Source organism: Vespa velutina, chromosome 3, assembly GCF_912470025.1.
Source record: "Vespa velutina chromosome 3, iVesVel2.1, whole genome shotgun sequence".
Classification (NCBI taxonomy): domain Eukaryota; kingdom Metazoa; phylum Arthropoda; class Insecta; order Hymenoptera; family Vespidae; genus Vespa; species Vespa velutina.
Genome location: NC_062190.1, coordinates 3,651,270 through 3,668,769, shown reverse-complemented (window position 1 = coordinate 3,668,769; position 17,500 = coordinate 3,651,270). Strand labels below are relative to the sequence as shown.

Genomic DNA, 17,500 nt, shown 5'->3' with positions numbered 1-17,500 from the left:
TGAATCGTTCTATCGATCCAAAGGAAATATAATTGAAAAACTTGCTACTTTATTATTGAAGAAAAAAAATGTTAGATATCGAAAAGAAATTCTTTTTCTTTGCTAATCATTTTCATAGAAATATGAAAATGTTCGATGTAATATTATATATATTCGAAAATGTTAGATACCTAAAAGAAATTCTTTTTATTTGCTAATCATTTTCATAGATATATGAAAATGTTCGATATAATATTATAGATACATATTCGATTCGCCTGACAACAGGCAACACTTTCTACTCTGTAGATAACTTTGTTACAGTCTACTACAACTTTTCTTTCATATACACGCGTATACATGTTGATATATGAGCACCTATGAAAAGATTATTATCGAGAAAGATATGGAATATCGCCTAACTTTAGATGCAAATAATTCATTATAGCATACATAAATAAAATTCAATAAGCAGAACGAATCATCAACATCTCAATCAATTCCGAAAATATTTTTACGCATCTCACAATATCAAAAGATAAAAAAAAATAGAGAAATCATCGTCGTCGCACCTAGATGTGATTCGATTCGTTTCCTGCGTTGTGCTCCTTTCGAATTTCCGCCTTTTCGAAATAACTTTCGTACCGAGGAAGTTAGCTAGCTAGCTGGCTAGCTACCTACCTACCTACCTACCTACCTACCTACCTACCTATCTACCTACCTAGGCGAGGCACCTAAAACGAAATCGAGTTAGAATCGATTTTCCGTATACTTTTACGTATCCACATACGAACGTATGTAAGTGTGCGGTGTGTGGTGATGTGTGTATGTGTGTGTGTGTGTGTGTGTGTGAACACGATAAAGTATAAAAGTTCCACTAAGAGAGACGAATTCTCGAATTCTCTCGGTTCGATCGAAAATATTATACTTTGATGGAGCTTAGAATTCTCCTTCTCTATACGCTATTTTCGAACGTAAATAATGCTTTTCCATGAGGGAAAACGGAGGGTTGGGAGAATGGTTGGGATGGAACATGTAGCCGGTACGATTCTCATTGTTCTACTCTCTACGAGCAGCGCGTGACACACACGTGCGACGTTGGATAGAGCCGAAGTGGAAGTTTGAAAATTTTACGAGAAACACGTCACGATGTTGCTACAGCGGCAGTCACGATAGAATGATGTGAAGAGGTGGAGGAGGAGGAGAAGGGAGGAACTTCTCCACTCCCTGTTCTCGCGAAATAAGCTCGTTCACGGTTCACTGCGACTCAATTTCAACCGTAGTTACATAACGGACGTTGCTAGCACGGTCGTCCCTTCGTTCCTGTTACCTCTCCTTCCTCCTTCTCCTCCTCACTCGTTTAACGTTATCAATGTCGTGTTTGCGCGTGATGGCCCATCCGTACACCCGGACAGATTGCAACACCGATCGGTAAATAGTGAGATCCCTATCATCCTCGTATAACACGATAGCGTGAAATAAGAGGGTAATTAATATTATCAGGCTATCAAGGTTTCTTTTTCTTTTTCCTTTTTTTTTTTTCTTCTTTTCTTTTTTTATTACGACAACGAGAGGAAACGATAAAAGAAGGAGTTAAAGGGAAGGGAACAATGAGAAGGATAAAAGTTCGTCGTTGAAATTTTGTCTGAAATTCGCGAGAAATTGGCCAAGAGATTGCCAATTGGCTATGATGGGTGATCAGTAACGTTCTCTTTGAAATGGCCCGATTTGAATCGAATCCAAGAGAGTAGTATTGCTTACTTTAAAGCTATTTCAGCTAAAATCGAAAAAGATGCGGCACGATTTTTTCTTTCTCCTTTCTTTTTTGTTTTTCTTTTTTTTGTTTTTTTTTCTTTTTTTCATTTCTTTCTTTCTTTATTTCGCTTGTATCAAAGAATTATATCAATGGAAGAAAAATTATTTTCTAAAATAATATCTCCTTTGTCAGGAAAAAAGGATCATCTTCGAAAGTTTAAAAATCACTTTTATAAATTAAAGGTGTGTAAAATACAGGATAGGAGTCATTCCAAATGTAGTTAGAATTACATGAAGAAAGAGAGCGTAACGATTGGAAAAGAGAAAGACAACGAGAGTTAGCGAGAGCGTGCTCACATCGGTCTCCATTTGTCACGGTAATAATCGCACGACCTGCAACCGTGCGTGACTCAATTAGCTGATATCGATAGGGCGGATCGTTAATAAGCCAAGAGGTCGTTAGATGCACGGTAGATCGAGTTTCCCTTCCATTTAAAAAACTAGCCAAACGTATAATTAATTCGTAGCCTCGATCGATATAATTAATGTCATTGCAAGTCGATCGGCCATTCGATTATATTTTAACTTTCACATTAATTCTTGGTCGAACTGAACAAACGAACATAATGCATGTGTATGTAAGTATATGTATGTATATATTACAACATATACATATACATATATATATATATATATATACATACGTACATACAACTCAAGTTGCAGTTCACTACTGTCGTCTTACGAAATCTATCGTCTCGTGGTAATTCGAAAGCGATTGTTCAAATTTATGAGAAGCCATTAGAACGATATCCCGGACATTCACCGAATGCCTTCCCTGATTCCTAGCGCAATAAAAGAGTCGCATGGCAGTGCTATTTTGTCTCGACTTGGGTACCGCCATGTAACATTAAGAATATAGCAATGAATCTTTATCTCGGTTAGAGAGCTTGTCCCGTCTTATTATATTGTTATAAAAGTACTATAATGATAATAGACATATGAAAAGAAAACACAAAAGTTTCCATATAAGAAGATCTCATCTCGATAAATAAATTGAAATAAGAGTAAAGCTATCGTTATCTATTATTCCTATTCTTTCTTTTTCAGCAGTGAGTTCCATGCGGCCGATAGACAATAACAACTGCGTAGTGGTTCAAGATATCAAGGCTGTCACTCATGAAAACGCTCACGTTCACGACCCTATATCAACTCAGATACCAACGGAAGGTAAATATCGAGCAGCCGTTAATTTGCATCCACTTTGCATGATGTAAATACTCTCGCGAACAACGTCTCACGATGATTGCTTTTGGGAGATGGACGGATGCTGTACCTTTTACGTTCTACTCTGTACTTCTATCTCTATCTCTCTTACTCTCTCTTTCGCATCAAAGCTAACATTCCTTTCAAAACCATGAATGAATCTCTATTTCTATCTCTATCTCTATCTCTATCTCTCCCCCCTCCCTCTCTCTCTCTCTCTTCTCTTTACGTGCGGTAGTACACAGTGAAATTAATAATTTTATGAATGCGATCGCGATATGAAATAAATACTCGACGCGTGAAAGAAAGCCAAGGTGCAAGAGTCTTTCTCTTTCTATCACTTTTCTCTCTCTCTCTCTCTCTCTCTTTCTCTCTTTCTTTCTTTCTTCCTTTTTTTTTTAAATTCATACTCCGTTTACTCAACGTGTTTTACCACAAGTATTCATTAAATTTAAGATTCATTTTTCTTTATCCATTTTCATCAATTCTTTAATCATCCACTTTCATTATGAATTTACATGTAATAAATCGTAATTGTAATATTTCGTCTTCCTAAAAAATTAGATATTACGATCGACAATATAAAAGATGAAAATAAAATAAAAAGGAAGCTAATCAATATAAATAGACCCATATCAATAATATATAGTTCGAAATACTTACGTTATCGAAAATCGCGAAAACAAAAAAGGACAAAAAGAAAGAAAAAAAAAACGAAATGAAATTTTAATGGAGATATGGATTCGCGTGCCATACATTTTGCAAATGGCTTCGTAAACGTAACTGCATTGACCGCATCAGCCCGGTAGGAAATCGAATACGCTCGATAGAGTTTCATTCCGAAGGGAAATGGAAAGTATCAAAACGCAGAGATGTACCCGGCGGGCTCGTGAAACCGGGTACATTATTGGTACAATGATAAAATCATTATTTAGTGGTACTAAAAGTGCGAGGAGGCGCCAGGTATGAGGCATGATTTAATGAAAAGAAATTAAAAAATAAATAAATAAAAAAAAGAAAAAAAGAGAGGGAGAAAGAAAGAGAAAGAAAGAGAGAGAATATGAAGAAAAAAAAAAAAAGATGAACGACTTCCTCCCAAAGCGATCGTTTTGCTTATAATTTAATATGATTTATTTTATCGCGTCACATTATACAATAACGGCTTTCCTCGTAATAATTACTCGATGATCTTGCAAGCCACGCTCGATATATCTCGAATTATCTGATTTATATTTATTATACACCTTATCCGTGCAAAAATGTTAATCGAGTTTTCCTGGCTTTTCCGATGAATAATCGTCACGTTGCTGTATAACACGCGAACTATACGGGAGTTCATATATGTATGTATGTATGTATGCAAATTTATATGACTATGTACTTCTGTATATTTCTAATTGTATATGTATAATTATTTATTTCGCTTTTTTTTTTCTACATAACGGACACTCTCATAAGCTTAATTTAGTTAGCAAAATATCGATATAATTTTTATTTTTTTAATATTTTTTTTCAATTTTTTTCTTTTTTTTTTTTTTTTGAAAAGTTAAAATTTCTTACAAAATTCGTACTAATGTTATTTTAGAAATTTTCTCGAATAGGGCGTGGCAGTCTTTAAGCCGGTCACCCGGTAGATACTCCGAAATCAATAGAAGGGCATCGCTCATAAATTGGAGGGAATGAATGCAAACGGGAAAAGAGAGAGAGAGAGAAAGAGAAAGAGAGAAAGGAGGAGGAAGGAAACTCATTCGAATGCCGTTCGCTTTCTTTTGCATTTGCATTTTACAATCCCTTAATGTTCTTACGCACTCGACTCCAAGTACGATTCCACTTTCGAGCCATCAGTCTCCCTCCCTTTCTTCTTCCCTCTCTTTTCCTCGGTGTAGCATTATACATTAACATACAGTTTTTGTTATAGCGTTACGACATGTGTATGTTAGTACGTATATTAATGATCTCCACTTTTTAATTTTAACAATGATTTTACAAGCTTGCCATTAATTCTATGTAACTCGATTGTTATCGTTGACCTATTCTAATGGTTGCTGTACTTCACAAGATCCCTAGTTTCTTTAGCATATAAAAGAAAAGAGGGATGAAAAGAAAACTTAACTTTCTTGGTAAATATGTTGGCAAATAATGTATATAAAATCTAGCACAAATTTTTTACATGTTTTATTTTCATAATATACATATACTAAATGAATTGTTTAACCTTCTATAACCTATATAACTTTAAAGTCACATAGTTAATTTTATATATACATATACGTACGTATAACAATCTAAATATTTTAAATCTTATTTTATCATTGTAATGTAAATTATTCGTTAGTTCATATAGGAATATTTTAATATTTGTTTAAGTCTAAGTTATATTTAATATAATAATATTAAATTATATTTAATTAAGTTATACTTAATATAATAATACTGCATTTCGATATATATATATATATATATATATGTATATCAAGTATTTAAAATATAAAGTTACAAATTTTTATATTATATTTTCTTATATAAATTTTTATATAAGAAATTATTTTGAGAAAAATTTCTTCAGACAAAAGTTATCAGATTTCAAGGATGAAATATTGTTTCATTTTTTTCATTTAGTGGAAGATTCAAGGACATTTTAAAATCAACGTCGTTTTTTTTTAAGTAGAAACCTACATTTTTTATAATGGCAAAATATTTTACTTAAAAAGAATTGGATTATGAAGGGTTAAATTGAAAGATTGAAATAAAAATTTTTGTCCAATTCCTTTCATTAATGTCCTATATATCACAAAAAGAAATGAATTTTATGAACATTATTACTTGAGTTGTAAAAATTGGAAAAAAAAAAAGAAAAAACATATGAAAATAATAATCAAATACCTAATCACGTTTCGTCGTTTACATTTATAGAATCACTGCCGACCAGTACTGCCGAACATTCTAGTGCTGCAGATAGTGTTGGGGACCAGCAAAGCGATCCACAAATTCAACAATCGGCCCAACAATGGCCAGCTGTGCTCGAGCTTCAAGCTTACAACGTAGCGCACTCAGCCTTTATACTACCGTACCACTTTTGGAATACCGAGTTCCGCAACAAGCAACCGGCTTTCATCAGGTTAAACCTAACGTTGCCTTGGGGTGCGAACTTTGCCGTTTACGGAAGACGAAACGTAGCACCAAGCGTCACGCAATACGACTTCGTTGAGTTTGTAAAAGGTGGCCGTGTGGATCACAGACTTAAAAGGGATGCATCGTCCGAAGCTGTGAGCTTTATGAAACAGGCAACCCAAGATTTTGGCATTGAACCTAATCGATCTTCGCGAGATACTGGAACTAAATCTATCAAGTCTTATCAACATATTATCATAAAAAGAACGATCGTAGAGCCAATGATGGTCAACGTTAGTCTTCTTCAATACTTGGACACTGGCCGTTGGTTCTTGTCAGTTTATAATGATGAACTTCAACCCTACAAGGTTACGCTGGTCGTCACCGAAGCTGAAGGAGTCTCCACAACTTGTCCTAATGATTGCTCTGGTAGAGGATCATGTTATCTTGGGAAATGTGATTGCATCGATGGTTATCAGGTATATAATAATATATATATGTGTGTATGTGTGTATGTATGTATGTATGTAATTTTATAATATAAATTTAGTAAGTTTATATTATATATTTTTATTAAGATGTATAATACTTACAATAAAAGAGAATGTTGTTCAATTTCGTCCGTTCGTTTATAAATTTAGATCGAATCAATTGTTTCAGGGTGCCGACTGTAGTAAGAGCGTGTGTCCTGTTTTGTGTTCATCTCACGGCCAGTACGGTGGTGGTATGTGTCACTGTGAGGATGGCTGGAAAGGTGCCGAATGCGACATACCGTTAGGAGATTGCCAAGTTCCTGATTGCAATCAGCATGGGCAGTGCGTTAGAGGATCGTGCGTTTGTAATCCTGGCTGGAAGGGTGCCTTCTGTAATGAACGTAAGTTCACTTTCGAAATTAAACTAAATTTGACGATAAATTATACGAGTGTATCTATGAAAGTGGATAATACACATACGTGTATATACATGTATATATATATATATATGTACATATATATATATACATGAAAAGTTTTCGATTGCCTTGAAACACGAAAGGATTTTTTAAAAATTTCTTAGTCTTTAGTAAATGAATTTTTACTTGCAATCAACATTCAAGATACTAGAAAACGATAGATTTTTAAGCAAACTTTCTTTACCTTCTCCAAACGAAAGAAGAATCAAACATTTACTTTGCTGTAACCCGCTTGTAACTTGAAAGATTAAGATCTTTTAACGTAACTGTTTCCGTTAGTAGTAGTATTACGTTGTGTCAGGGAAAAGTTCGAAACATGGTAAGAAGTAAGCTTAACGTATACCTACATTTTTCAATAAATTCTCCTTACATTTATAAAGAAAGAACACACACACACACACATACACACACAGAGAGAGAGAGAGAGAGAGAGAGAGAAAGAGAGAAATAAAAAGAGAGTGAGATAGTGGTAAAGGAGATTAGAACTGTGCGAGCAAACTTTAAACCTCTTCGAAGAGAACGAGAAAAGAAGAAGAAGCTTTCATTATCTAAAGGATACTTTATTGTTTTCAAAAATCAAAGTAACAAAAAATATTAGCCTTGCTGAAGACTTACCATTAAAAAATTATTAAATGACGTGATAAAAATAAAAAAATACTTAAACGTATCGAATTTATAACAGAAAGACAATAGTTACGTCTTTCGTATTTGTCATGGCACCATTAATTTATCCATAATTCAAGTTTATGCTCAGCCGTGGTGTCCTCTATCGAGGGATATTCACAATATTAGTAATGCACAATTCCTACCGAAGCTGCTAGCGAGAACATAGCTTTCTCACCCTTTACTATAGGTATATATATATATATATATATGTATATATATATATATATATGTATATATGTATATATATGTATATATATGTATATATATATGTACTATATACAACGTACCGACCTATAATTAATGCACACGACGTTCTCCGAATTTACATATAGGTCAAGCCGTGCCGATTCGAGTCCAACAATTAGTTTAGCCGCTTTCGCATTGTTTTCGGTAGAGAAATTTGAATTTTACACGAGCCATTCCGTAGAACAACCGGATGGTTATAACTAACGAAAGAAGGGGAATGAGGAAAAAGACGAGAATACATATGGCAAGCAAATATCTCTAAACCAATTTTGATATATCCCAATATATTCTCATACATATTCTGAAGAATATTTCTTATAAAGAAAAATTACTTTACCGGTATAAATGGTTAAATTATTCCCAACGAAAAGAAACGCTTTGTCTCTGACACTTTCAGACAGATCCACCGATCGACCTCGACACTTCTTATTTCTTATCCTATTTTTCTGTTGGACGAACAACTCAAGAAAAGTCCTGCCACGAAAGACAAATTTTAAAGAACCGTTTATTATGATTTACCTGTGTATGTATGTGTTAATATATATACAGTATATAGTATAATGCGTGTATATTCATATGTGTGTGTGTATATGTGTGTGTATTATATAGTATATAATATATATAGTATATAAACCTACTTACCTAAACATTCTAAAGTGGGACACGCTCACACAACCCCTCTTCATTCTCATCGCATTGAATCTTACAAAAGGATTTTCAATGATGTTCGTGAGATAACATTCTTCTACTACAGACTGTGACGCTTTGTTCACAATAAAAGTCCGAGTTAAGAAGAGGAGAAAAAAAGAAAAACGGAAAAGTTAGAGTAGGCAACAATATTACGTCCTCATTCGATCACTGTCGCGCATACTTCACGTTTAAAGAAACCCACGAGAAATTCCAGCGTGCTGTGGGTCAAGTGAGAAACGACACCACCACGTAAAACGAGTCATGGGATATATTAACGTTCTTTTCCTTTCTCACATAGACGCTGTCGTAGTAGTAGAAAAAGATCTTCCTGAGAAAAAAAGAGAAAGAGTGAGAGAAAGAAAGAAAGAGAAAAAGAAAGAGAGAGAGAGAGAGAGAGTAACATTCGCGGGCGCGTTTACGTTTCTGCGTCGCAGGGACCCCGTTGGAAATGAAGTTTCATAATTTCCCCGGGGCGAGCGCGGTATCCGCGGGGATAATGCAATTGTTCCGATGCCGTAATTTAAAAAGTTGCGAGAATGGACGAAGTCGTCGTCGCTTCTCCAAAAACGAAAGAGAAACGCTTCTGAGAAATCGTCCGACTGTTTAAACTCGTTAAATTCATTTTTGTTTTTGGATTTAAATAAAACATTTTTCATTTTGCTTTTCTGTTCCTTCTTCTTTTTTCGATCAATTTAAGAACAATTTGATCTAACGATTATTACATCAATTAAAATAAAGTCGATTAATATTAATTATTATTTTATATCAGATCACATATTATTATATGTATAGATATATATATATATATATATATATATATATATATCTAGTTTGAAATCGATGTTCTGGATTCATGTTCAGTCCTCTTTTCACGATACACATACACACACACACACACACAACATACACACACACACACATAGAAACTGAGTTGTACAGAGTACATAATTTAATCGATATTCCGAAACTCCAACGAAATTGCGCCGAAGTTTCATGGACGAGACGTCGTCGAAAAGCGAATAGAGAGAATGAGCGAGCGAGCGAGAGAGAGAGAGAGAGAGAGAGAGAGAGAGAGAGAGGAAATGATAGATAGAGAGAGAGACATGCGATTAATCGAGAACAACCCTTTATCGCTTCCAGCCGATTGTCCGGATCCAAACTGCAGCGGTCATGGCGCCTGCGTGTCCGGCAAGTGTTACTGCAAGGCAGGCTGGCAGGGTGAACGATGCAATCAGGTCGATCAGCAGGTGTATCAGTGTCTACCAGGTTGTTCGGACCATGGCACGTACGACCTCGAATCTGCCGCGTGCATCTGCGAAGAACATTGGACTGGGGTCGATTGTTCACAACCCAGTTGTGGCCTGGACTGTGGTCCTCATGGATCGTGCGAACAGGGTCGTTGCAAGTCAGTATAATTATCTTTTGTCTCTCTTATTTCTTTTATTTGTTATGAAGCTGATCATAAACGTTAAAAACATTTAACTAATAATGAAAACTGTTTTCCAACAGTTCTTTTCATGATCTCGGCTTTTATTTTATTTTTTTCAATTTGAACAATCCATTTTTTCTAAATAAATAGAGATATTCATTGTGCGCAAGTATTAAGCACCAGGGCATATACAACTGTCTATAATACGTCGATAACGTTGCTCGTCGACGTTATCTACTGGTTAAAAATTTTTTAACCCTATATTATACGATTTCTCTTTTATACATGCGTATGAAATGGTATTACATGACGCAACGTTGTTTAGAAAAGTTTTTCCCTTATAAATGACGCTCGTAAGCAATATTATCGGCGGAGTATGAAATAATTCTTGCTTTTAGGCACGATACAAGACGATTATAATTATAGACACTTTTTTTTGATGTCGAGAACATAAGGAACTTCCTCCGGTCGTAACTAAAAATGAGTAAATTGCTCGGAGCAAAAGTGAGGGGTTGAAGTCGTCGTGGCTAAAAAGGTGAAAAATTGTGAGAAAAAGGCAGGCTCTGTCTTACGGTGAGGGGTGGAAGGGGTGTACCAACTTATCACAACTCGAAGGACCGCCGTCCCTTTTCTACTTTCCTTTGTCAAAATCAAGGACGAGAGGGAGAGAATCTCCTTTCTCATATTCCAAAGCTGACGCCTTTCCTCTCTTCCCTTTCTTCCTTCCTTCCTTCCTTCCTTTCTTCCTTCCTTCCTTCCTTCCTTCCTTCCTTCCTTCCTTCCTTTCTTTCATTGGCCAGAGTTTGCCTCGTAAAGGAGGCTGTAAGTGCAAAAAGTTCTCTTTCCGCAGGAGGATAACTTTCGAACTGAGTTTAAACTCGCATTTTTTATTATAAACGATAGAAACTCCACACCGGCGAATAGAATCTCCGTATTCAAAAGTGGAGAACATTTGAGGCTTTTTAACCTGTTCTCTCTCAAGGAGAACATCGATCGAATTTTAAAGATTATTTCAAAAATTTAGATATATAAAATTTAATAAATTAGCTTGATATAAAAATTAAATGTCATATTATTGTATTAAACTCTTTTACTTACATCGACGTTTAATTTAATTATGTACGTTTGAATTTTAACGTTTGAATCTAGATGTCATGACGATTGGACTGGAACGAAATGCGATCAGAAACCATGTGATCCACGTTGTGCTGAACATGGCCAATGTAAGAACGGAACTTGCGTATGTAGTCAAGGATGGAATGGAAGACATTGTACTTTGCGTAAGTCTAGTATCATTCTATCCTCGAATTTTTATTTTAATTTCATCATCAAAACAAAATATAAATGCTTTTATCATTTTTCTCTACAGCTGGATGCGAGAATGGTTGCACTAGACACGGACTGTGCACGTTGCAGGACGGCGAGTACAGTTGCGAATGCTCAATCGGTTGGGCTGGCAGAGACTGTAGCATAAGACTCGAGATGGAATGTAATGATTTTGTCGACAACGATCAGGGTAAGCTTCCTAATAATTCGAAGTGAAAAAAAGAAAAGAAAAGAAAAAAAAAGAAAAAAAAAAGAAAAGAAAAAGAAGAAGAAAGAAGTTACATAGGTCTCAGCATCGTTTTGTTATAGACAAAAATGTATTTTTCATATAGTTTTGTATAAAAAAAAATCATATAATTAAACGATATTGTTCATTTAGATGGCATGGTGGACTGTTCCGATAGTGAATGTTGCTCGCACGCTACTTGTGCCGAGCACATTATGTGCCTGGCCAGTAAAAATCCGGTCGATGTCCTTCTTAGGAAACAACCGCCTAGTGTCACTGCATCGTTTTATCAACGAGTCAAATTCCTCGTCGAGGAAAATAGCGTACAGAGCTACGCTCATATGGACGAGTACACGGAAAGGTAAGATCGACTGTTCTTCATCTTTATCACTCGTTTTTTTTATCTGTAAAAAGACTAATCATACGATCTAGCGAGCTTAGTTCATTATTTTCATAACATTTACATAGGAGAGGATATGATCGATCGAGTAAATTATCGTAGAATTTTTTCTTTCTTCTTTTTTTTTTTCATTGTCTCATTTATTTAAATGATATGATCATTTGTAAAAATTTTAAATAAAAAAGGAAGCTTGTCATTAATATAATTTCGACGATAATGAGCTCATTCGATTAACGTTAAATACTTACGATTCCTAATATCTCGAAATAATAGCATAGCTGCGTATCATAGTTTGGCCTTTTTAGGAATTCTATATAAGTGCGGGTATTAATTAATTTTCTAATTTCGAACGTATCAGAAACGCGCGATACGTCGAGTTTAATTTAAAATTTTCGTTCTTCCGCCACGTTATATCGTGTCATTATCTTAATGCGAACTTGTAAAGTCGCATCACATAAATAAAACATCGATATAAAGTATTATTAAATCGTCTTGAACTCGGTTGTTGTTTCAAAAAAAAAAAAAAAAAATTGATCGCATTATAATTTGTTATCGTGCAACAGCGGTTCGCGATGGGGTTAATAAAACTTTTTGAATAACAAAAAGAATTTGAGAAAGAAATATATTTTTTTTTTTTTTCGTAATTGTCGATTCTTAAATTATTCTCATAAGAATTCTTACATTATTCCATAAGAGAAATAAAAAAGAGATAAAAAAGAAGAATAGCAATATAAAAAATATCGTAAATCTTAGAAGAAGGAGAATAACAATGTTTAGAAAAAAAAATTAATTCAATAATTATTTCAAATTCAGAGTTTAATTGCAGATCACTATTGAGATTGATTTTAACTTACGCTAGAATAAATCGATTCTGTAAATTTTATTTATACTATCATATCTATTTCCTTCCCCATCGTGAGTTGTCGCTGAACGCCACGATAATTCGATCAGATCGATTGCTACCGTATAAAACCGTTTTATCCAGCATATCAGCGACAGTTGAGTTGTCAGGAGAGCCCCCGGTGGGTGACAACCTTAAAATCTCCGAGTATCCTTTTCCTTGTGTTTCAACCCTTCCCTCCCTCGAACGCCGAATGCATTGTCGATCGCCTTGAAAAGCAATATCGATCGAAGGAAACGCATTAACATTATTTTTATTACATAACTTTTTACACGCATCCTTTCCATTTTTTTTTTTTTTTAATATTACACTAATTTATATTTATTAAGGCTAATTTTTCACAGATCATGTATTTCGTGATGTTTCGTATAAACGAATAGAAAATACAATAATTATTTAATTTTTATTTATTAACAAGCTACGAATCATAGAATTAATTATAAAATTATTATCTCAAACAGTACATTTGGATTTAATCACGCATCTAATAATGTTGATTAAAATTAACGAGATTCATTTTATTGATATTTCATTTAAAATTCATTGCTTCCCTTTTCTTATTATTTCATATTATATTTTATTTACACAAATACTATATAACATACTTTTTATATGCTTTATAGTTTGCTCGTTCGATATTAAACGAAAGGCGAGCTGGATGCATGCAAGATCCTTTTCACGAAGGGTCTGCGAGCGCATTTCGGGGGATTCGTGTATTTTGTCTAGTGTTGATCCTCTGTGTATACCCTACCACCACCAGATTCACCAATCATCCTAACAGTCGAAGACCGAAAATAGAGAAGCTCCGTATTGCAAACGGACCGGACGATAAAGCCCGCATCTTAAATAATGTCTTAGAAAGAAAAATCAAAAAAAGAAAAAAAAAAAAAAAAGAAAAAGGAAAAAGAATGAGAAAAATCTATAAAAGAAAAAAAAATTAACGAGAATATATATTTTGATTATTTATTATAATATGATATCAGTTTAAAATTCGCGAAATTTTAATTTTTTTTCTACGTGTTAAAACGTACGATATATATTAGGCATTATCGTGTGACATATACGTGTGTATATGTATATACATATATGTTATATACACATACACACTTACAATGTAAGGGACAAAGTAAAGAAAATTTATAAAGGAAAAGAAAAGATAAAAGAATTATATTTGTAGAAAAAAAATATTATATAGAGAATTTTCCAAATTATTTACGAAAACAAATCGTGTTTCGGCCATTAATTAAATAATTACCACAGAAGGTTTCGTAGATTAAATGAACGAATGGTCGCTGTCATCGCAGCTGGTTAATTTCATGCTGATGAAATGCAATTAATGGCTTAACGTAAACTGTAAATATTTATCTATCCGAGTTGGGTAGAGACGGACGCCTAGGATCAATTTAATTGCTGCGAAAAGCCAGCGACGTGACTCGACCACGCGTTCGACATTGACGAAGATAAAATTTAACAACATAAAAAGAAAAATAAATATTTTTTTTTAAGAGTTAATAAGAACAAAAAAGAAAAAAGCGTATATATTATCTAGGAACTCTTTGGTAGACACAAGTTTGAAATTTTCGTTCTGTATCTGTTTTTTTTTTTGTTTTCCAAAGAATTTTACGTGTGTACTGTGCAATATATACATATATATGTGTATATACATATGTGTCTTTTTTTAATCGTATCTCTATCGTGCAAGAGAACAATCGTGGTGATAGGAGTACTGAAACTGATTAATCGAGAGGAAGGTCCGCCTTTTTTTTTCATAAAAATCGATAAAAAAAAGATATTGTTTCTAATTTACATTTTTCCTTAGTTTTTCTTTTTCTTTTCCTTACATATTAACATATATCGTATAAAACAATATCGTACAAAAAGTGTTTTCTCTCTTTTTATTTTTTCTTTCATCATTTTCTGTTATCCTACCGGTATAAATCTTGTTTTGTTTTACGGTAGGTCGCTCTTTCGACTCTCTCTCTCTCTCTCTCTCTCTTTCTCTCTTTTTCTTTTTCTCGTGACTGATATCAAAATCAAATTGAGAGATCGTAATCGATGTCCGAAAGAAAATATCGTTTCTCGAAACAACGGGGAAAGATTGATCGGTCACCAGAAGAAACCTCTTCTCGCAGTTGAAGTGATCCCAAATGGGGCGGATCCTCTCTCATTTTCTCTCTCTCTTTCTCTCTATCTATCTCAAAACATAGAAAAGTCCTTTTCTTTACTTCAGGAACCACGTTTGTTCTCGCGATAAAAGAATTTCTTCTAGATGAACGCTCCGATTTAAAAAGAACACGAAAAAATTTTGTCGTTACGTCCGATCGATGAGTTCATCATTGATTGTTTTAGTCAGTTGATCGATATATATCATATATACATATTTCACGTATGTACATATATATATATAAAACATAGAACTTTATATATATATATATATATATATATATATATATATACATATATATACATAAATATATATATTTATTTATTTTATTGTTTCTTTATTTATAAACACACACAATCATATATTCTATATATGTATATATCATATACATATGTGTGTGTGTGTGTACGTGCGTAGTTTCCAACTTGTGTCTGTCATATTGTTATACCACTCTATGTTGAATGAGTCCGAGAGTGTATGCGTCATGTTGCGTGACTGAGAGGTAGCGTGTATGATGGGTACGCTTGATTAGTGTGTGTCTACGTCTATTGTTTCTGTAATGGCGTGCGTAACATTGCGAGGAGCACTCGATTTCTCGGTTTCTCTCTCTCTCTCTCTCACTCTCTCTATCTATCTATCTCTATCTCTATCTCTCTTTCTCACACACACTCTCTCTCTCCTTTTCACGGTAATTCTTTTTTTTTCTTTTTCTCGTATCTCTTTATTTTTAGATTCATTATTCAATAATAGTACGCAAAAGATTTCGCGCGAGATGAGTTACGTACGAATCGCGAATTCTCGGTTTCTCTTTCTTTCTTTCTCTCTCTCTCTCTCTCTTTCTCTCTCTCACTTTTATATTCTCTCTCTCTCTCTCTCTCTCTCTCTCTCTCTCTCTCTCTCTCTCTCTCTTACTCTCATTTTCTATCTCTGTCTCTACTTCGAACGATGTCGTCAACTGTGGCGTCGAAAAATCGTCGAACGAGATCGACTCGTCGCGTACGCGTCACGAACTTGCCGTGACCAATTAATCGACTCCGGTACAAAAAAAAAAAAAGAAAAAAAATATACAGAAAAAAGGGAAAAATCGAGAAAAAGAAGAAAAAAAGAAAACAAAGAAAAAAGGAGCGAGAGAGATGGACTTGGGGGGAGGGGTACGAGTGCAACGAAAAAAAAAAAAAAAAAAGAAAAAATATAAAAAAAGCGACACTAGAATTAAAAAAAAAGTGAAGTACTACGCGGTTTCGAAATACGGTTGCTCGCGCAATGCTGCGTACGCGCATCCGTTTTTTGCCCGCAAATGCGGGTTCTGTGACCGTGGTAACGCCCTTTCTTCTCGTTGGTTTTTTCCCACACGTAGTACGTTCTGGAGTTCCTTTACACCGCGGTAAGTTGCAGCAGCTCAAGCTCTCGCTAATCGTTCATATCCAAAACCAAACCAAACCAAGCCAAAAAAAATATTACTCTTTACCAGTAACATCTACTGCTCGTCTCGCTCGTACATTCATCTTTTACATGTTTTTTCGTATGGCCCATGTATCTCTATCTCTCTCTCTCTCTCTCTCTCTCTCTCTCTCTCTCTCTCTCTCTGTCTCTCTCTCTCTCTCTCTCTCTCTCTCTCTCTCTCTCTCTATATATATATATATATATATATATATATATATATATATATATATATATATACATACATATATATACATATATATATCGTACCTTTAGCCTGTTTTGCATTTTTTTCATCTTCTTCAACTTCTCTTTTATTTCGCCATCTTCTTCTTTTCTCTTTTTTGTTTTCTTATTTCTTCATCCAATTTCTCTCTCTATCTCTATCTTTCTCTTTTTTTTCTCTCTCGTTCTCTTTCTTTCAGTTTCAGATTTTGTTTATATATCTGTTTAGCTAACTGCCTTTTATAAATTTTATTAAATAACTTTCATTTGCAAATGTTTGATCAGATCTCTCTTTGCTTGTTTGTCTCATTTCGGAACCCTCCCTTTTTTTTATCCATCATACATACCTAACATACATCAATCGCTCGTCCCTTCCCCCCTCTTTTTCTCATCGCTGTTTTTTCTGCTTTTTCTCTCGTCTTTTTCATCTCTCTTTTTCTCTCTCTTTCTCTCTCTCCCTCTCTCTCTGTCTCTCTCTTTTTTTCTATCTTTTCATTTTTCGCTATCTCACTTCTCGCGCCCTACGGCTACGAGCTCGCGTTGATTCGCACAGGAAGGAACCGGATACGTGAAAGTTTTGCAGAATAACCGTTTTATCCTCTCGTTCGTTCTTTCAAGGCCACGAAGAGAAAAGATCTTACTTTCGAATACTTTCTGCTTATATTCTCTTCCATGTAAAACATCGAATCATGATGATAAACGATTTCTTAAATCTCTTCTTGTT

General features: G+C 34.4%; 1 protein-coding gene across 11 annotated transcripts in view; it reads left to right on the top strand.

Moving 5' to 3' along the window:
- LOC124947620 (teneurin-a) overlaps positions 1-17,500 on the top strand; it is a 487,449-nt gene that overhangs the window by 454,902 nt on the left and 15,047 nt on the right. For 9 of the 11 annotated variants that reach the window (XM_047490033.1, XM_047490032.1, XM_047490031.1 and 6 more), the window contains 8 exons: positions 2,845-2,964; positions 5,914-6,590; positions 6,772-6,985; positions 9,806-10,070; positions 11,244-11,374; positions 11,464-11,610; positions 11,800-12,007; positions 16,469-16,495. In XM_047490033.1, the coding sequence (XP_047345989.1) occupies positions 2,845-2,964; positions 5,914-6,590; positions 6,772-6,985; positions 9,806-10,070; positions 11,244-11,374; positions 11,464-11,610; positions 11,800-12,007; positions 16,469-16,495 (1,789 nt within the window). The remainder of the gene's footprint in view (positions 1-2,844; positions 2,965-5,913; positions 6,591-6,771; positions 6,986-9,805; positions 10,071-11,243; positions 11,375-11,463; positions 11,611-11,799; positions 12,008-16,468; positions 16,496-17,500) is intronic. The other 2 variants (XM_047490028.1, XM_047490030.1) reach the window with 2 other exon arrangements.